This window comes from Rhinolophus sinicus, linkage group LG05 (genome assembly GCF_036562045.2).
Source record: "Rhinolophus sinicus isolate RSC01 linkage group LG05, ASM3656204v1, whole genome shotgun sequence".
In the NCBI taxonomy this organism is placed as follows: Eukaryota; Metazoa; Chordata; class Mammalia; order Chiroptera; family Rhinolophidae; genus Rhinolophus; species Rhinolophus sinicus.
In genome coordinates, this window is record NC_133755.1 from 29,834,873 (window position 1) to 29,855,632 (window position 20,760).

At 49.8% G+C, this 20,760-nt stretch overlaps 1 protein-coding gene across 3 annotated transcripts; it reads left to right on the forward strand.

The window, feature by feature from the left end:
• Positions 1-20: 20 nt before the first annotated feature.
• Positions 21-19,348, forward strand: ABCG8 (ATP binding cassette subfamily G member 8). 3 transcript variants are annotated; one of them, XM_019748627.2, is made up of 13 exons: positions 21-250; positions 4,679-4,780; positions 5,967-6,117; positions 9,536-9,774; positions 10,263-10,395; positions 10,509-10,778; positions 13,347-13,509; positions 13,596-13,688; positions 14,587-14,786; positions 15,200-15,276; positions 15,945-16,212; positions 17,172-17,302; positions 17,389-19,348. In XM_019748627.2, exons 1-13 carry the CDS (start codon positions 188-190, stop codon positions 17,524-17,526), a joined length of 2,028 nt encoding a protein of 675 aa, XP_019604186.2. In that variant the 5' UTR covers positions 21-187; the 3' UTR covers positions 17,527-19,348. The 3 variants fall into 3 exon arrangements, with proteins under 3 accessions (XP_019604186.2, XP_074188036.1, XP_019604187.2); XM_074331935.1 differs by having other exon boundaries at positions 83-250; positions 13,620-13,688; positions 17,389-17,725; XM_019748628.2 differs by having other exon boundaries at positions 83-250; positions 4,688-4,780; positions 17,389-17,725.
• The last annotated feature ends 1,412 nt before the right edge of the window (positions 19,349-20,760 follow it).

Below are 20,760 nucleotides of genomic sequence, written 5' to 3' on the forward strand. Positions count from 1 at the left end.
CAGAACACACAGTCTGTGTTTGTGGGAAGGTTTGCCAGAGAGGAATGCTGGGAGATACACGGTGGTTCATCAAACGAGGGCCAGAGGTTGCTCAGCTCTGGGAAAGAGAGAAAACATTGGCACTGGCAGGCAGCAGCTAAGGTCCAAAGAAAGCTGCAGCAAAGGCACACAGACGCTGCTGGGCCCCATGGCTGAGGAGGCCCCAGGGGAGAAAGGGCTGAGAATTAGGGCTGCAACGCAGGATGCCTCGGTGAGTGATGGGGAGTCCCCTCGGTCCTGGTGGGTGAGGGGGAATTGGACCTTTCTTTCCTCAGGAACATTTTGTCTTAACTCACCATCAGGACCACAAGCAGAATGAGAATGTGGCAGCAGGACTCCATTTCCTGGGCATCAAGAGGCTGAGGGGAGCGGATTCAGGGGTCAGGGGTCAGGGGTCCTTGGAGGTCACTTCCTGCTCTGAGGTGTGCTCCTACAAGGACATGATGTTCGTGTTGGTGACTCGGGCTGATCCAGCTTTTTACAAATGAGACTCCATCACAGACATGTGCTCACACATCCAGGAACTCGGCAATATCTCCTCTGTGTGGCTGTCAAGCTCAGAGTCTCAGTGGCAATAAACTGACGAGACAGGATCCCAGGTGACATTTACGGGAACATAGGAATGTATGTTCAAAATATGGCTACAGCAAGCATTCGTGAGATCCCGGAGAGAGCTGGAAGGAACAGACGACAGCCAAGGAGCCAAGAGGTTAGAATCCAAGGTTTCTGCCCTCATTTAACTTGAGAAATGGTCTTCGGCTAAAATTGGGATGTGGGCAGGATTTGAAACAGGAGGCTAAACTGGAAGGTAGAAAGGAAACAGATCCCCACTCTCACCTCATTCCCACCCCACCTTTCTGTCTTTACCTGCTGTGGGGAGGATGGAGAGAAAGACAAAAATCACTGAGGAATCCACATCTTACAGGGAAGACCACAGGCTACCTGAGCTGGCCTTGAGTTACTAGCACCTGACTTCAGCCAGGCCCAAAGAAACCACCACCACTAGTCAGCTCTGCAGCCACAGCAAATAACCAGCTCTGCTCTGGGAATACCTGCCTGGGCCAATCCCCACCAGAAAATGACTCTTAGGAGCCATGATTCCAATGCTCACAGTCTGAGTAGGACATAAAGTCAGTGGCGACTTTAGGGACAATTTCTGCCTGGAAGGTCTGACAGTTCAGCCATCATAGTTTGGGAGACGAAGAACTGCCCAAACCCAAACATCCAGGAACGTATGCAGGAACGCTTGTCATTTCCAATTTTCTCTTCTCCAATCCTGCTACTCAAGGTGCCAAGAGAACAAGAAGATGAGGGCTATGTATCGTACGTCTATATATTTTAAAGTTACCAATCAACTACGAACCGTTAAATAAAAGTTCTACCCTCTTAGCTTAATATACCTTCCCTATAACCTAGAAGGTCAGGCATAAATTTAGAAAGTCTAGGACTTCTTGAAGGGGTAGCTAGAATGTGCTGGCACGGCAGAGCCAGCTTCCAGCCTAAGCCACAGACGGTCCCCCCAGCGCCATATGTGACCTCACATACCCCTACGTGGTCACCCCATCCTGTTCACCCACATTCCATCTACACTTTCCACTGACAAGTGCTCCTCCGACCTGGGGTGCCCAGTTGGGCAGTACTCTGAGTGCTGAGGATAATGGGCCTGGGACAAAATTCATACAGGCCCCAAGAATGGGTTTCCGGTCATTTGCCCAGGGAATTGTGGGGTCCTGGCTACCCGGAGTAGCAAGTGCCCTTGGCCCATAGACTCCTCAGTCCATGGTCAGGATCGCAGCCAGAGGAGGATGAGAGGGGCCCAGGTCTCAGGGCAGAGTTGTGTGAGATCTGGTCTGAACATTTTAGAAAAGGCCTGGGCTCGCCCCATCAGCCCAAAACAAACCCAATGTGTTTCCCCAGGCAGGAGTCCTCAGCACGTCACCACTTTTCCAGGCTCCTCATCTTCGAACGAGGACCTTGTGTTCTGTGCTCCCCGAGTTTCCTTCTCTGCGCTTCTGATGCAGGAATTTGATCAGAAGTTAATACAAGGAGAAATTACAGCATCGCCCAGCAGGAGTCGAGCTGGTTACCTACAAATACATCTGCTTTTGCTTTTTTGGGTGTCACCTGTCAGAAATTCAAGAGATGTTCTGACAGTCATGATGATTAAGATGTCAACCGAATAGATAGTTAAGTATTTGAAAAGTACAGAGAGTTTGTCAAAACCTCAGGAAGAATCTAATAAATCCTTCCTGGGAGCCAAAGAAAATATTTCAAAATGGAATAGAAGCTGTCCCCCACCCAGCCATGAGTTCTCTTCTTCCGAAAGTTGAGCTGCCTGTGGACCTCCCGAAGGCGTGACAGTGGTTGGGGTCCCAGGCTGGCCCACATGTGCCCAGGGTCACAGGGGAGGGGCAGACAAGGAGCAGAAGGCATTCACCTCTCTCCTTGCCTTCACTTGTCTCTCTGTTCTGACGCCTCTTTCCTCTGGGCCTCAGCACACTTCACCTCCTCAGAGAACCTACCTGGAAAGTGGAACTCCCCTGAGCTTGAGCTCATCTCCCCATATTGCTCCGGATTCCAAAATGTCCAACCTTCCTTTCTCAGCTGGCCTCCTACCCTGAACTCTCACCTGGAGAGGGCCAGGTGTTTGTTTGCAGAAGCAATTTCTGAGCTAACTCACATCTTACACCAATTGACTAATATCCCTCTTGTAGATATTTGCTGTTTAAAAAACAAACAAGATGCATGTTAGCCCAAATGAGTCTCGTAGCAACAGATAGAATTTCTGATTGTTTAACAAAATAAATGGTAAAACTAGGCAGCGCCAGTGTTGCTGGTAAAGGTGGTGAGTGAGGGTCAGGGCTGCAGACCTACCAGAAGCCAGCAGCTTTCTGAGATGCTCTTGATCTTTCCAGGAGCTTCATTCTGCATCTCTGAGGGCACAGACTTTCTCACCTCCTCAACCTCCATCTCTGGCTGCTGCACTGGCAGCTGGGGAGCAGGGTGGGAGGAGAACTCTGGAGTTCTACTCACAGGCTGGCCCTCTCAATTTAAAAACATATTTTGAGATATTTCAGACCATTCAGTCTAAAGACTAGTAACCCCACCCCATGTACTCACCACTAACTACCAGGACCTCTGAAGCCCAGCACCTGACCCCCTCCATACCCACTCCTGGGTATCCCTCTCTGTTCCCTAGAGATAGCGCGTCTGCTGAATTGGCGGTTTATCTTTTCCGTGTTTTTCTGTATAATTTAGCATATTTATGATAATAGTTCACACACTAAACAAGGCAAGTAGCTATGGTCTGCTGTGTCCATACTCTCCTGGAAAGTCTGGGGACTAGTCATAGTGGACCTGTGTCGGCCACCTGTTTTGATCTCCCTCCACTTCCATTGGTCTGGAATGTCCGTTCCAAGGACCTCTCACCTCCACCATTGCAGGGAGGCTTTGACAGATTGTTGGATGTGGTTTCCATATAGGTCATAAACCATGTTATTTTCGCATCCAGCACCTTGTGTACACAGTGAAAATATACCCTGATTGAGTGCTGGTGATCACCCTGCCTCTCCACGTGGCCTGTCTTGCTCCATTCCCCTAATCACTCGTCTTGTCCACTAAAATCTAATCTTCTCAAAAACTGTCATTTTCACTGTCACATCCGAAACTCCACGCCTGAAGTACGATGTGGGATCCCCATAAGTTTTTCTTGGAGCTTGATTGATGGAAGGAACACATCAGTGTGAGAATGGCAGCTCTGAGGGAAGAAGACCAGAGTCAACAGGAATTCATTAATGAAAACACAGTTTTCCCTGCACTACAGCAATGGAAGGAAATTTGAATGCATTAGAAAACAGAATCCTTTGTAGGCAGGTTCTTCCTTGTTGGGGCCTCGATGATTTAAATGATTGAATTGATAACAATAGAAGGAATTCAGATCTGCAAATGGTTAATACCATTCAAAGGTATGAAATGATACCATGAAACATTGATTTGTTTGATATGCATCCCAATATAGCACCACTCCAGCAAGAGCAACAAGACAGAAAGAGGAGGAGGAGGAGAAAAGGAGACAGAGAAGGAGAAAGGCACTTTCTCTGAATTCTCCCAACAGCAGTTTGAATAGCTTTGTTGTGCAAAACGCCTCATCAAAATAGGATGCAACTTTTCTAAGGATGTTGTCTTCACAAATACTGAGCATCAGCTTGTTGACTGCTGTTTTCCTCTAACATACTGAATATATAATGTCTGTTTGGTATTAGAAGATAGGAAGTCAGATGAGGGAAGAGAAAGTCCAGTTCCCTGCTCACGTCTTCTCAGAACACAGAGGTTCACACACGCTCGCCAGTTCAGAGACTGGCTCTCATCCACCACAGGCTGTTTGGGTTCAGGTTCCACCAGCCTGTGACTGAGGATCTCTGGGGGGAAGTCCTAACGCTCTCTCTGCAGGGAAGAGGAGATGCGTCCTCAGATTTTCTCAGAGCCCTTGGGCTCCAGCTGCCCAAATCCATGCCTTGCCAATTCGGGATCTCAACCGCACTACCTGCTGCTCTCACCTCTCATGTCTCCTACCTCTGTTTTCTCCTATGTCCTCTGCGGCTTCTGAAAAAGCCCCTCAACTTGTCATGTGTCCTTGCAGGGCCTCCAGGACAGCTTGTTCTCCTCTGAAAGTGACAACAGCCTGTACTTCACCTACAGTGGCCAGTCCAACACCTTGGAGGTTCGAGACCTCAGTTACCAGGTAGAGGCACACCTGAGAACAAGGTGGGAGGAGTGGGCAGGGAAGGCCAAATAATCCCCCATGTGGAAAGGAAAGGTGAGCCCACCCTAGGAGCCCTCTGCTCCCCAAAACAGAGTCCAGTCCGTGTTGTTGCCTCACGTGATGGGTGCAAGTAGCGTGGAGCCTTCCCTCAACTGCACATATTGTAGCTGGACATTGTGATGTATAAAAAAGAGAATGGAACATAAAGCAAACTGTGTGAACCTGTGTGTGGGGGGGAATCTCTAAAACTCTTTTTTAATTTTATATTTTGAAATAATTTTAGACTTTTGAAAATTTGCAAAAATAGTACAGAGTTCCCATTACCATTTGTCCAACTTTCCCTAATGTTAACATTTTGCTTACCCACAATACAATTATCAAACTAAGATGTTAACAGTGGTAAGATACTATTAACTAAACTACAGATTTTATGCAGATTTTGTTCATTTATACATATATATATACATATATATATAGTTCTTTATTATTATTATTTTTTTGGTAAAATGTACTGTCGCTGGAGCTAATAAGACATGCAGAATGCAAGTGCCTTTCAGAGGCACTCAGGAAGCCCCTGGTCAGATTCAAAGACTCCTGTTTCCCACACCCCCTCAGGGACAGACCCCAGGTGGCCCCGATGGAATATGACGGGGCCTGGCCTGGTGAACCTCAGAGGCCCAAGTCTGGCTGCCTAAGGATGTGAGTTAGGACACGCTAATGAGCTGTGCCATCACCTTTCCCTGCTCTGCCACTTGCTAGCTATGTGACCAGGAGCAAGTTACTTAATTGCTCTGAGCTTCGTCTGTAAAACAGAGATTATAATCATGCCTATGTTATAGGTTTACGATGAAGATTGAAGGAGATAATGGACATAAATTGATTAACACAATGCGTTGCACATAGTAAACTTTCAGTAAATTATTAGTAAATTACTATTATTATTGAATGAGGACATCATTTTACTTCATGTTGTACTTTTTATTTCTGTTCTGCAATTGCACATGCTTTCCATGTGCAGCTTCCATGTTTGGTAGACCCTGGGTGGGGAGCCCCTCAGGTTTGTTGTATATCAGCAGGAGGATGTCTCCTGTGAAGAGCTGAGCAAAAGTAACTGAAGCCCCTGAGCCATTCAGCTTCTGAGGAAACTTCCACCGTCTCCCCACAGGTGGACATGGCCTCCCAGGTGCCTTGGTTTGAGCAGCTGGCCCAGTTCAAGATGCCTTGGACATCTCACAAGGACTCTTGCGAGCTGGGCATCCAGAACCTGAGCTTCAAAGTGAGGAGCGGGCAGATGCTGGCCATCATAGGGAGCTCAGGTACCACGAAGGGCAAAGAGTGGGGCAATGGGATGCAGAATGGTCTCTTGGACAAATGGATGCTTCTGACAGAACCTGTTGCTGACTAGTATTAGGCTGGTGCAAAAGTAATTGCAGTTTTAAAGGTTAAAGATAATTGCAAAAACCGCATTTACGTTTGCACCAACTTAATAAAATACTATAGCACAGTGTTTGTGAGCACAGGTTCTGGGCCAGACAGACCTGGGTTCAAATCTCCGTTCCTCTATTTACCAGCTCTCAGGTAGTTGCTGAGAAACCTGAGTGTGGAATCATGAGTAAAGCTTCTGTCCTTAGTTAACACCTGTATTGAGACAAGCCAAAAACCTTTCCAAGAGCATCAGACAGTTTTAGAATTGAATGTTCTTTCCAGGGCACTCCTCCACCACATGGAGCACTCATTCATTGTTCCCCCACAACCAGATCCCCGGCTATGGTCAGACAGCAGGTACGCACTACCCTCCAAGTCTGAGTGCAACTTCAACCACATGCACAGACCCAGATTCTCGGAATGCCTCAAGTAGTCACTTCCGAAGGCCAAACGTAATATTCTAGCGTGCCAGAGCTGAACGGGGCTCGGAGAACAGAGTCCATTCTCGTTGCTGTCTTCTACCTCTCTTTCTCCTTGCCAGTGGGGCAACATCTTTAGAGGAGGCTGTTCATATGATCTAGCCCACTTCTAGTGTCGTCCTGCCCTTGCATGTGCACACACAGAATTGACAGACAAGAGTAAAGTCTAGAGAAGTAGAGAGATTAACCTAAGGACAAACATTTCATGCAGAGCTAGAACTAGAACTTTGGTCACCTGATTATGATCTCAGCTCAAGGCATTTCTTCCTTACGTAGTGTTAGAGAGAGCACTTTATGCCTCTTAATTAATCATTTCCAGAAGGAGAGATTACTCAACGCTTTGAATATCTGCTCCCAATTTTTACAGTCTTCGGATAGGGAAATTCTGTTTATTGTCTAACCAAAGATCAAACGAGGTAATGTGTGTCAATGCACCTTATAACTGGAACAACCCCACACATCAAGTCCCACCTGCGTATGGCCATCCATGCCTCTGCATTTCTGGGCTAAACAAGAAAAAAGTAGATACTTCATAGGCCAGTTTTATTTTTGTTAGTAACCCCTCGTAGCTTTTCTTGTTATATCTGCTTTCTCTTCATGAGTTAAGAATTTAGGGGACACAGGCGCTTCCACAAAGCCTTAGAGTCATCACAGTTTCATCCTCGCAACATGCAGCCTTGTAGCAGGTAGTATTCCTGATTCGTGGCTGAGGAAAGTGAAGTTTGAGAGGTTACACTGAACAGTCTCCAGGTCTTTTGGCCTTAGAGTCAGTGTTGTTTAGCTTCAGGTTTACTTGGCTGAAATTATTAAAATGACTTCTTGGAAAGGTTTATCAATAATACTTCCTGTGATTTTTACTCCACTCACACACAAAAAAAGAAAAGAATGATGGTTATGATTTTTACAAAGTAAAATAAAACAGTCCCAGGCATTTTAGCTTCGCCTATAGAATCAGCAGTGCCAAAGACGTTTTCCAAAGGAATTTACTGCTGTGAAGATTCCAGCCATTTTACAAGGGTCTTGAACACTGGCAGGTGTTTTCTCTTGGTTAGTGAGGGTCTCCTCAGTCGTACCAAGCACCGGGAAGGCCACTCACAAAGTTTTGTTTAGGAAACGTGGCCTCCGCCTCCCTGACTGGGAATCCCCCAGTCCCTGTGATGTTAGCAAAGTTGCCCTGTGCTCTCAGAGCCCGGATCTGATGTCCGAGGCTGAGCAGGGCGCAGGTCCAGAGCCATCCTTTCTGGTTTCACTCCTGGCTATTTTGCTCCACTTAAGGTCTCAGGGACTGTGTCATGCAGGGTCTCTGCTCCCACTTCCCACACAAGAACACAGGATATGGTGAGGCCAAAAAGGAACAACAAAGGAGCCACAGATAGGGGAGTCATACCACTATATTCTCGATGGTGGCTGGTCGAGACACAAAAGCAAACATCCGCCAGTACCCCAACAAGGGGTCTTCCTGCACCTCAGTCTCACAGGCGGCGGGCGAGACACAGGAAGTAGGATCCACATGATCCGCCGTCTGCTTCTCTGCCAGCCAACCAACCAACCAACCAAACCAAACCAACCCCTTACTGTAGCTGCGGCAGTTATATTAGTGGCTAATGGCTAACTGGTTACAGCTGATGGCCACCCAGCCACAGTGGATGGCCATCTGATTACAGCTGATGGCCATCTAATAACCTGGCCAGCACCTTTCCACGTGAGGCCGAGAGCATGGAAACTGCTCTCCCCACAGACTGTGAAGGAGGTACACCCAGTGGCAGCGTGTAGGTCCCTTTCCACCCTGAGAACCCGTGATCCCTATTCAGAAGGGATCAGTGGAGAAGCTTCTTGATTTTTGGTGTTTGCACGTGGGGGGTGGGGAGCATGGGCCTGCCTGCAGGAGGTACTTGGCCTGTGGCAAGGAGCAGTTGTCACATGATGTGTACTGGCATGTCCCTTGTTTGAAAACAACTTGGAAAATTTGCTCTCCAAAAGGAATTTACAGTAAGGAAACCAAAACCCCTCCTGGGTGAATTGGACAGAGATCCTCCCCAGCTTGTTTGCCAGGCGTTCTCAAAGCCTGAGCCTAATTCTCATTCACAGCTTAAATGGCTGTCAAAGAGTCTCATCGAATGCATTCAAAACCTGGTGCAATCCAACAGTTCCCCAAATCAAGAGCAAATCACTATGTCATTCAGAAGTGGATGGTGTTAATTTATGTGCAAGGGGCCATTTTTTTTAGTGAGAGAGTAAAAAGTACCACTGATAAAAATAAGGGCGTGCAGAGGGTGGAGAGAAATTCAGAACACATGTGTACACTGCTGTAGTTTGAAAGTATTTCCACATCTATTACTTCTCTACTTTTTTCTCCCTTGTTTCTGAAAATAGATTCACTTTTGCATTTTTAAAAGACAACCTATTAATTCTCCAAATTAGTCCTTCCCACAATGCCAGCTTCTGAGCCGAATGAGTTGAATGATGAAATGTTGCTGGCATGTTTGCCAGCCCAGAATATTTAAGCTTCGCAGTGCAATTAATGACAGCCTTGCTTTTGGGGGAGGGGGCATACGCTCCAGGCACAGGCAGGCCTGTGGCAGCCAGGACTCCATCCTTCTCCTGTCATGCAGCCACTGACTGACCTGGCCTCACCCCACTTCAGTGTCACTGTGCCTCCAGCACCCCAAGGTGCTCAAGTTGGTTGTGAGCAAAAGGCCTGGAGCTCCAGCTCCTGGGGCAGCTGCTGAGGACAGAGCAGCACAGGTAATTGGAAAGTGTGCAGGCAGCAGTGGCTTCCACGCTGGCCCCGTAGAACCTGATCTCAGTCACGTCTCTGGTGGCTTTGCAGGTTGTGGGAGATCCTCTGTGCTGGATGTGATCACCGGGCGAGGCCATGGCGGCAAGATTAAGTCCGGCCAAGTCTGGATCAACGAGCAGCCCAGCACACCTCAGCTGGTGAGGAAATCTGTAGCCCATGTGCGCCAGCACGACCAGCTGCTCCCCAACCTGACCGTCCGGGAGACCTTGGCTTTTGTCGCCCAGCTGCGCCTGCCCAGAACCTTCTCCCAGGCCCAGCGTGACAAAAGGGTAACTGACTGACCCTGGTGACCCCGTGACATCCTTCCTCTCCTCCTTGCCCCCTTCCCTGCCTCAGGGCCCAGCCACAGGTCAAGTTTGAGCAACCCGGCTTACCATCCATTCATCTGGAAAATTCCACCTTATGCTCAGCGCTGCCCTTCTGGCTTCCGTTAGAGCCCCACAGCCCTCAGTAAGCCTTCTCAGCCCAGTTGGCCCCCTTCCTGGTAGGTGACAAAAGGTGTGATGTATTCGTTGGCTTGTTTTGTGGTCCTCGGTGTGGGCAGGGAGTCCAGCTGTCTTGTCCCCAGGACGTGTCTGTGGGAGCTGCTCAGGACGTGTGCACAGCATCAGGGAGCAAACAGTGTATCAGGGAAGTGAGGCTGGAGCTTTAAATCCATCCAGAAGAGCAGGCATTTTTATAGTTCGGGGCAAAACATGTGTGGCGAGGCCTGTGGAGGTGGCTGCTGAGGCCCTGGGCTCCTCTCGCCCTCACTCAGGTGGACGACGTGATCGCAGAGCTGCGGCTGCGGCAGTGTGCCAACACGCGCGTGGGCAACACGTACGTGCGCGGCGTGTCGGGGGGCGAGCGGCGGAGAGTCAGCATCGGGGTGCAGCTTCTGTGGAATCCAGGTGAGGGCTGTTGGGGGCGGGGGGGGGCATGAGGGGCCTGTGTCCCCCACCTGGCTCGGCCTGGTCTGGCCAGGGTCCTAACAACTTACCGGGCTTCTCTCTCTGTCGGGAAGGAATCCTCATTCTGGATGAACCTACCTCTGGCCTCGACAGCTTCACAGCCCACAACCTGGTGAAAACCTTGTCCAGGCTGGCCAAAGGCAACAGGTTGGTGCTCATCTCCCTCCACCAGCCTCGGTCGGACATCTTCAGGCTGTTTGACTTGGTCCTCCTGATGACCTCCGGCACCACCATCTACTTGGGGGCAGCCAAGCACATGGTCCAGTATTTCACAGCCCTCGGCTACCCCTGTCCTCGCTACAGCAACCCTGCCGACTTCTATGGTGAGCCAGCCAGGCCTGTGGCCTGGGGTACAGACTATCCCACACCCCGACCCTTGACAGAGCCTGGTGGAAAGATTCAGGAGAGCAGGACCGAGGATTCGGGTGTGGGCAGGGGAGGTGTAGCATGTATGTCACCTTGGCACGTACCAAGCATCAGATGCTAGAAATGAGGACCTGAAGAAAGCAGCACCAGACATAGCCACTCTTGTGTGCATGACAGATAAGAAACTTGGAGAGCTCCAAACCCGAGGGGATGTAATCCAAGAGAGTGTGGATCAATTTTTAGAATTGTGGTCTTTACTGACACTCTGTAGGGAAACAGGATATTCAGGATCGGGAGGCCTCCAGGAAATCTTAAAGATACACAGAGGCAGGGAGCGCAAAGGCATTGGATGGGGAAGCGGGGCCCTCTCAGGGCCTTTTTGGTGGTCTTGGCCAAAGCATCTCTAGATGTGAAAATTGCTCTGTCAGCACCAGAGACACCTTTCTGCTTGGGGTCCTGAATCCTCAGCATACGGCCCTCAGGTGAGACATGAGCCACTGCCTTCATTCCTGCAGGGTAGTTGCCTTTCCAGGTGTCTGCCCTGCAAGGAGGTGCCCAGATCCTAAGTGCTGAGGACCACAGTGGCTGCTGGGCAGGCCATACAGTTGTAGCAGGGCTGGGGGAAGCAGTGGCCGTGGCTTATCCCACAGGTAGCTGGAGCCCCAGCCTTCCTCCCAGGACGGCCTGGTGTAGCAAGGGCTTCACCGTAAACATGATGACAGGGACCCTGAGGGCAGACACTGGGTCCAGAGGCACCATGTCACAAGAGGGTGTCCCGTTGACCCTCACCACTCTGCCAGGCCAATGTCACCTCCATCCTCACAGATAAGAAGACTGGAATCTGAAGCGTTCAACACCTTGCATAGCCATAAGGCACAGAACTGGGCCTCACACCAGGCGTGCCACCCCCACCTTGACTCCTGGCCATTGCCATCCCCTCCTTCCAGCATCCACCTTCCAAACTTCCCCCAGAAAGACAAGCACCCTCTCCGCCCGCCAGCCTCACCCTGTGTGCTCACACGGTGTGAACTCACATACAGGTCACCCTGCCTCTCGGTGCTCAGGTGCCAGCCTGGCTTCCTGCCAGTGTGTCCTCCTTAGGCCAGCCATTCCCAGATAAGGGGGCAGAGGGCACCTGCCAACCTGGCCACAGGGAAAAACTGCAGTAACCCCAGAGAGGGGTTACCAGAAGTCAAATGCTCATAACAGACCTGAAAAAAACTTTCTCTTTATTTTTTATTGTTTTTTTGTTTGTTTTTTTGTTTGTTTTTTTGTGGGGCCCTTGCCTATATGCCTTGCCTGCCCCTCACCAATCTGGGGTGTAGGGCTTGGCAGTGCCCAGAGAATCTGGTGTTCTGCGCTCCAGTCCGCACACTGAGGGAACATGACACAGCTCATAAGTCCCCTCCTAGATGTTATCCTGCCTTGAGATGTGCCTTGAAAATGGGAGGACGGAATAGGCAGAGGTTAGGAGGTAACCCCCAGCTAAGGGAGGAATGGAGAAAGAGGAGGCCCCTTGAGCCTAGAATTAGGCTGGGCTAGGATGGCCCTGGGTGTGACCAGGCGGGTGTGCCTTTCTGTCATTACGGGGGCTCCGTGAGAGGAGGGCTGTGGGGCTACCAGCTGTCCCCACGGGGTAACATGGCTGCAGATGAAGGTCAGCCTTGTTTTCCAGCTTGTCACTCTGGCAGAGAGAATTTTATTTATAGTTAGCCAAACCCTGGCACCCTCCAGCCAAACATTCTTCCCATTTGCGCAGGCTGCTTAAGAAGTCAAATTACTAATTGACAGTGAGAACGCCAGGAGTCCAGACTGCTCAGCTGTGCTCTGGCCCGCCCACCTTCTCCTCACAGGCAGCATACCCGGGGGCTGAGTCCGCATCACAAGCTGCTTGGACAGCTAGAGTTAGAGCCAGGGCATAACTGTGCCACAGCCTTTGGTGCCGAAGGTCCAATGCCTCCTTCTCTCTCCTGGGGATGTCCCCATAATGAGCCTGGGTGGTGGGACCAGGGGCCAGTGCCCACAGGGCCTCTTCTATTGCTCCCTTCCTGAGCCACCTGCCCTTCCCCTGAGGCAGGATTTCTGTAGATGAGGCAGGTGGGAACCGGTCCTGGGAGGCTCTCTGCCCCTCTCTGCTTTGACCATCACTTCATGGTCGACTGGCAGAGGGTAGGGAGCATGCCCTCTCCGAGTGACCTAACAAAGGGGAGAAAAGGAGAATGAAAAAGTGAAAATAATTTACAGTGTTTCTGTAACTGACCTTGTGGGCTGACCTTGTTCTGTGCCTTATGGCTATGCAAGGTGTTGAACACTTCACATTCCGGTCTTCTTATCTGTGAGGATGGAGGTGACCTTGACCCAAGCTTGACCTTGACCTGTGAGCACAGGCAGGAAGGGGTCCCCATGGCCCCACATCCTCTGCTTACAGGGCTGACCGCTTTGTGGGCTGGCCTTCACCCGAGCTCCTCACCTGTGAGTAGGTGAGCAGGAAGGGGTCCCCATGGCCCCTCATCCTCTGCTTACAGTGGACCTGACCAGCATTGACAGGAGGAGCAGAGAGCAGGAACTGGCCACCAGGGAGAAAGCACAGGTGCTTGCAGCCTTGTTTCAAGAGAAAGTGTGTGGCTTCGATGACTGTCTGTGGAGAGCAGAGGCCAGGGAGCTGGGCGTGGGCGCTGGTGCAGAGAGGTAAGGCTGGCCGGATGGCCCAGGGTAGACAGCGCCCTGCAGGAGATGCCTCCCCCATGCTCCCATGCCGCTCTCCCTCCTGACAGACTGGCCCTTCCGGTCCTCCAGAGCAACACTGGCCACCTCCCGACCCCCACCAAGCTGCCCGGCCCTGTGCAGCAGTTTACCACGCTGATCCGGTAAGTGTCTGCCATTTCATCCCTCCCACCACCCTACTCCAACCCCAAAATCTTTGTTGTATCAAATTAAACCCTTTCTATCTAAAGTGAATTTGAAGGAAGAAGTAGAATTAGAAATGAATTTGAAGAGGTAAATCATCAGGAAAAAACCCACACCACTGAGATCAGAACCAGCCCTCCTCGTGACCCAGAGCACTCCTGTTCCTTTCATTCTTTAAACAAAATCAAAATATCCTTACTGGCCGGGTGATCGTTGAACTCAGCTAGGATCGTTGAGAAACGTTCAGACAATACAGGAAATCCTCAAGTGGGAAGTTTCGGTCACACCAGCCCTCAGAGGAAACCAGACCCACGTGCTTGGTGTGAATCTTTTCTAAGATGCTTCCATGCACGTAAACATTTAATACATACATGGGATCGTATTCTGCATATTGTAACTGGTTTATTTTTTTTGTTTTTCACTTGCAATAGCGCCTCTACCTCGCTTCTGGTCAGGTCTGCGGTGTTCCAATCTGGCCATCATTCATTCCCCCTCTGAGCCCATATTAATGGTCAGATTATTCTCAGGCTTTTGCTATTGCAGGTACTACAGCCAACATCTTTGTGCATTCCTTTGTATGCACCTGATGGGTTATTTCCTCAGGAAGGCTTCTTTAAGTAAAATTGCAAGGCAGGTACATTGATGATAAAAGTAACAATCATTTACTGACTATCTACCGTGAGATAGCTGCTTTCATCGGTGAGCTCATTTGCTCCTCACAGTAACTCTTTGAGGTGGGCCTGGTTAGCCCCATTTTACAGAGGCGAAAAACGAGGCTCACAGAGATTAAATGACAGGGCCAAGGTCACGGGACAGATGTATGTCATTCCCTTGTCACCTATTTCTTTTGTATTTAAGTCGTCAGATTTCCAATGACTTCCGAGACCTGCCAACCCTCCTCATCCACGGGGCGGAGGCCTGCCTGATGTCCCTGGTCATCGGCTTCCTGTATTATGGCCACGGAGCCATCAAGCTCTCCTTCATGGACACGGCGGCCCTCTTGTTCATGATCGGAGCTCTCATCCCTTTCAACGTGATCCTGGATGTCATTGCCAAATGTGAGAGTCACCTGCCTTCCGTGACCTACACCTGGGGCGTCTGGAGCATGCGTGTTGGCAGCTCTCTGAGCTGGTCCAAAGCTGACCTGTGTTGCTCCGAGCTCTCAGGAGAACGGGTTTGCTGAATAAGTTCACCATGATTGTGAAATAAAAAATGATCGTTTTTAAAGTTCACATGTTAATATTAATATGCAAATAAAAGCAAATTACCAAGGAGTCATAGGATTTATACTTGACAGTAATGCCCAAGTCACAGAATGACAAACACTAAATCAGGATGGTTTTACTCTGCCTGTTTTTTAAAAATATAAAATATTTAGGCAATATAACTATTTGTAATTGTACAAGACTCAAAAACAGAAACACTGTAACTTATTTTCACTTTTTCACTCTCCTTTTCTCCCCTCTTTTAGGTCACTCGGAGAGGGCAATGCTTTACTATGAACTGGAAGACGGGCTGTACTCTGCTGGTCCATATTTCTTTGCCAAGGTGACTGGTCCGGGCTGAGAGCGAGTGACCACACCAGGTGGGGGGAAGGGGTGGAGAAAGCTGCACCACATCATACAGAAGTGATAGAGACGCATTTTACTGAACCAGGGGCCTGGGCATCACGTGCTTGTAGATGCCACATTCCCTAGGGGATTTTTGGAGATTTGGTAATTTTTATACATTTACCAGAAATCCATGACCGTGGACCAAGAATAACACTTTTCTGGTTAGCAGAAACCTAAAAAAGAAATGGTGGGAAACACCTATTAATAGCATACCTCACCTCTCCAGCCCCACCACATCCCTGGGAAACAGGTCAGGCAGGTGTTACTGTCCTCACTGCATGGAAGCAGAGGCTCCCAGAGGTTATGTGGCTGTCTCCAAGCCACACAGCTACCAGGTCTATGGAGAGCAGATACCCATTGCCTCTGGAGAAAACTGCTCTGCACTGTGTCCCAGAGGGAGCACATGGCACGCGCAGGGGGACACCAGCAGCGAGCTCATGCTCGAGGGTCCCATGTGCCCACACTCACCAGCCCTCCTGCTGTAGCTGGATCATTACTGGGAGGGGAGTCTGGCCTCGCTGGGGTTGCTACCTTTACACGTTTAAAGAACAGCAGCAGAGGAAGGCGTTGGCTCCACATCCTTGCAAGGGCCACTCTTTGCAGATTCTCGGGGAGCTTCCGGAGCACTGTGCCTACATTGTCATCTACGGGATGCCCACCTACTGGCTGGCCAACCTACGCCCCGGCCCGGAGCCCTTCCTGCTGCACTTCCTGCTCGTGTGGCTGGTGGTCTTCTGCTGCAGGGTCATGGCCCTCTGTGCTGCCGCCCTGCTGCCCACCTTCCACATGTCGTCCTTCTTCGGCAACGCTCTCTACAACTCCTTCTACCTGACAGGGGGCTTCATGATAAGCTTGGACAACCTGTGGACAGGTGAGTCCTGCTCCCCACACCTGGTCAAGCTTTTCGAAGCCTACTGTGGCTGGATGAAGCCTACTTTGGCCTGGAGATGAGAACTTGTCATTGAAGTCCAACTCAAGGCTGGCCCTCCTGGGAGCAGGTGCCCTGGCCAGCTGTCCTGTGTGCCAAGGGAATGATTCCATGAGACAGTGCACGTGGCACCTTTTATAAACCCCAGCTGACACGTGGAGGTCATCCCTGACTCGCCCCCACCCTCTCTATCTCCAGTGAGCCAAGTCTACTCTGCCTCCCAAGTCTTTCTGAAATGCCCTGTTGCCTTATCTCCTATCATCAGATCTTGGGCCCCGGCAAAATCCTGGTCTCTGCGCCCAGGTCCATCCTTGAGTCTCTCAACCCTCACCCCTGCAGAGTGAGCTTTCTAAATGCAAATCCATGGTGTGGGAGGGGGAGGGTTGTGCCTCCCTGCCTGCTGCCTCCACCCAGCTGTTCTGAAGCCCCCCACACTGCATGCCTTCTTCTCTATAGGACACTGTTCCACACCTGGCTTCTCTCTTCCGCCAGGCCCTTCCTGAGCCCCCCATCCCAGGCGGGATTCACCGCTTCCTACTCCTCCCTGCAGGGTCAGGACACAGACTCAAAAGCCTCCGGTTTGGGGCTGCTGAGTCTCCACAGCCCCCCAGCTCTGGGAAGCTGAGCACGTACTGGGAGGGTCACCTAATCAATTACTCTCTGGTGTTGTTACGGCCCAACGTGAGATGACCCTGCAGTCACCTGCCCCCCCCTGCCCCCCAGTCCTCGTCCCAAGTTGCCCCTCTGCCCTTTCACCGTTTGTTCCTCTCTCCCCTCCCTGTTCCTTCAGGGGACTTGCTTCCTTCTCCGGGGGCACAGCCCCCACAGCCCTCTCTCCAGGCAGGCGAAGCCCGGAGCCGGGGGTTAGTCCATGTGAATAATGCGACTGTCACTGTCCTCAGTGCCCGCGGGGATTTCCAAAGTGTCCTTCCTCCGATGGTGTTTTGAAGGGCTGATGCAGATTCAGTTTAAAGGGCAAATTTTCGACTTGGACGTCGGCGGCAACCTCACCGTCCCTGTCCAGGGAGACGTAGTAAGTAGTGAGGTCTTGGACTCTTCTTATAGACGGCGTCCATCTGAACGTCCTCTTAATGAGCTCACTGATGTCTGTGTCCCCAGATCCTAAGCAACATGCACCTGAACTCGTACCCACTCTACGCCATCTACCTCATCGTCATCAGCATCAGCGGTGGCTTCGTCGCCCTGTACTATGTGTCCTTAAAGTTCATCAAACAGAAATCAAGTCAAGACTGGTGATTCACGCCCAGACGCCCGCCTGCTGGGGGGGGAACTCAAGCAGACTCTTTTACCGCACGCACTTCCTTTCTCCCCACGCGCCGCTTCCCGGGCACAAGGAACACGTGTGAACACAGCCGCTCCCCTACGTCCGGCCCACAGTGCTGCAGTGGCACAGGCTGGCCACTGGATGGCAGTAGAATAAAGACAGTCGAAAGGGGATTCTGATCACTGGCCAGAGTTTGCGGTTCCTGGGACTGTAAAAACCATACTGCGGACACCTACCATGTTGCTCATGTATTTCCTTTTGATATGTATGTATATAGGCAATTCAATACGTGATGGGAGCAAATTAGGTAGGAATTAAGTAGGTAGATGATGGAAGAATTGGTAGGGCCCAGAGGGAACAACATTACAGCGAGTGGAATATTTGTCCTCGTCTTTCGGAGTCCCCAAACTCTGTGTTAAGCCACTCTCAATACAGAGAATGACCTAAAACCTGCCAGTGAGATGCTATCCCATATTTTTGTGTCGGGTCATGGGCTTCAAAAAGCCAAACTGAACAATTAAACATTCATTGACTATTCTGAGCCAAGTACAACGCACAACACTTTATGTGGATGATATTCACTTCTCAGAACCCTTTGAGGTGGGGTGGGCAGTATTCCATTTTATAGATGGGGAAACTGAGGCACAAATTCAGCATGCTAAGTAAGGTCACACAGCTCCTATGTGGTGGAGTCACGTGGGGGTCAGAAAGGCCCTAGAGGCCTTTAGAAGTCAGAGGGCAAAAGGCAAAGCCTGAGCCTCTGTAAGGCTTGAATCCCACATGGCTCCAGAAGGTAAGAGCTTTATAGAGGACGTGGCAGCTCAACCAGGTCTTCTCAGAGTTGCATCTCACCGGGAGTGGCTGGGTCTCAGGACTAGCCTTGACCCTTTCACAATTGCCAGGTTATGGGATGGAGCTGGCCCAGGTGACAGGCTTCATGTTTGAGTAGTAAGGACCATTTTACCCAAAACAGGTGCAGAGAGAGGAGGGAGGGGATTGTTCCCAAAGGAAAACCAGAGTCTGGAACCAAAAGAAGGAGGAAGGTGGGTAAAGTTTAGGAGACAAATGGTACGTGTTCACCACAGGTTCCCTGGACCCTTGCAACTTTGAGTGTGGTCTCGCCAGCTGCATGGGCCTTGTCTGGGAGCTGGTGGGAAAGGCAGCATCTCAGGCCCACCCAGACCCACTGAATCAGAATCTGCATTTTAAGATTCCCCAGTATGCACATTCGAGTTTGAGAGGCAGTGTTCTGGCACCTCCCCCTTATATAATACAACCATCCAACTCCGTATATTCACATTATAACACTGTTGCCACCATCCAATGGTCAGACCCCATTCCAGATTCACCGATTGTTCTGACAATGTCTTCCATAGCAGAAGGATCTGGAAGAGGATCAAGTGTTGGATCTAGTTGGCAGTTCTCTTTGGTCTCCTTCAGTTTAGAATAATCCTCAATTTTCCTTGCCTTCCATGACCTTGACACATGAAGATTTTGTCGCATAGCTCGCAATCTGGATTTGTCTGGTACAGTTTCATGATTAAATCGAGGTCATGCGTCTTTGGCAGGACTATCACCGAGTGATGTGCTCATCTTGCCTCCTATCAGGCGATTTCAATTCGTCCCATAATGACGAGGTTCCCTTTGATCACTTGATCAAAAGGGTGTCTGCCAGGCTTCTCCACAGGGAAGTCACTATTTCCCCTTCTTTTCTAATTAACAAAGCATTTCATAGGTAGGTACTTAGAAACTATGTAAATTGCCTATTTCTCATTAAACCTTCCATTGATTCAATGTTGAATTTATATCAATATAAACTATGATTTCCTATTTTATTCAATGAGTTTAATCCTTTACTATCATTATTAATTTTGATGCTGAAATTGTCCGATTTGGCCGCGGGATCCCATTCAAGCTGGCTTCTGCATCCTTTTCACATGTCCCCATCCTTCCTTGAACACTTTCTTTCAAAACCATGTGTTTCAGGCTTGTCTTGCTCATTCCCACCCCCCGGTCCCAGAAGCAGACATTCCTCTAAAGAACATTGATTCCTTTTAGTGGAAAATGGCATTTTAAAAGCCACAATCTGAGGGATACGTATGCTCATTACTATTGGGGCATCACTGCCCTCAGGCCCTCAGTGGACAAAGCTAGGGAATATATGTATATTCACATTAATATACCCAATTACAATCCACCACCAGTCGGTTTTAGTCCTCTCTCTTTTCAGAGTTGTAACTCCCTTCTCCAATTATGAGAAGCTTGGCTTCCATTATCCGTAATATTTTCCCTCATTTGGTTAATCCCTTGTGTATAACCAATCTCCTCCCACCTACACTGCATGTCTTCTGCTATGTGGTCACCCTCTCGGCCTGTAAATCCAGTCAAGCTGTCCCTATCCTCACCCCCGCTGTGGCGACCTAATGGCTTTAGGCCTGAATGAAGAAGGGGGAGGAGGAAGAGGATGCTGGGATTTTTTTCTACGAACTCCCCCGTGATTCCAGTGTGCAGTGAGGGTTGATAGCCACTGAGGTACATCATCTGTCTCTGTGAGAGTTTACAGCCACCAGTCTGCAGAGGGCTTTAATAAGTCAGTGGGCTCTGGTGTGCAGAGCTGCAGGGGAAGCGGCAAAGGGCCAGGGCAGCAGAGATGAAGAAACTCCAGCAGCCGCCATTTCTTTGTTGTTGTTTTTTTTGTTTTTTGTTTTTTATAGAGCATCCTGCTTCTCCACCCTGGTTGTCCACCCTGGAGCTTTAACAAATGCCAACATGGACCTACCCTGAAGATTCTGATTCCACTGGTCTGTTTTTCAAAAAAGCTCCTCAGGGCAGCTGAGGCCAGGGAGAACCACTGTTCTAGAGGCAAACATGCAGTTCAATTAGCCCTCCTTGCATTCAAGGGGATAGAGATCTGCTTATGCGTAATTACCAAAACCAGAGGTTGCAAACTTTTTCTGTTAAGAGTCAGATAGCAAATATTTTAGAATTTGCAGGCCACAGTCTCTGTTGCAACTACTCAACTCCACTATTGCAGTGAGAAAGCCACCACAGACCTTTCTAAAGTACGGGTGGTGTGGCTGTGTTCCAATGAAACATTATTTACCATGAAACATTATTTACAAAACTCACATGCTGGATTTGGCCCAGGGCTCTAATTTGTAGATCTTTGATCAAAAGGTACGGTTTTAAAATTTGCATTTTAAGCC

Bases quoted from the DNA above. Each gene is read 5' to 3' on its own strand.
- ABCG8 (XM_019748627.2), top strand. From the start codon at position 188: ATGGCTGAGGAGGCCCCAGGGGAGAAAGGGCTGAGAATTAGGGCTGCA. The intron at 15,277-15,944 runs GTGACTGGTCCG...CACTCTTTGCAG, and splicing joins GTCCATATTTCTTTGCCAAG to ATTCTCGGGGAGCTTCCGGA. The intron at 16,213-17,171 runs GTGAGTCCTGCT...CACTGTCCTCAG, and splicing joins CTTGGACAACCTGTGGACAG to TGCCCGCGGGGATTTCCAAA.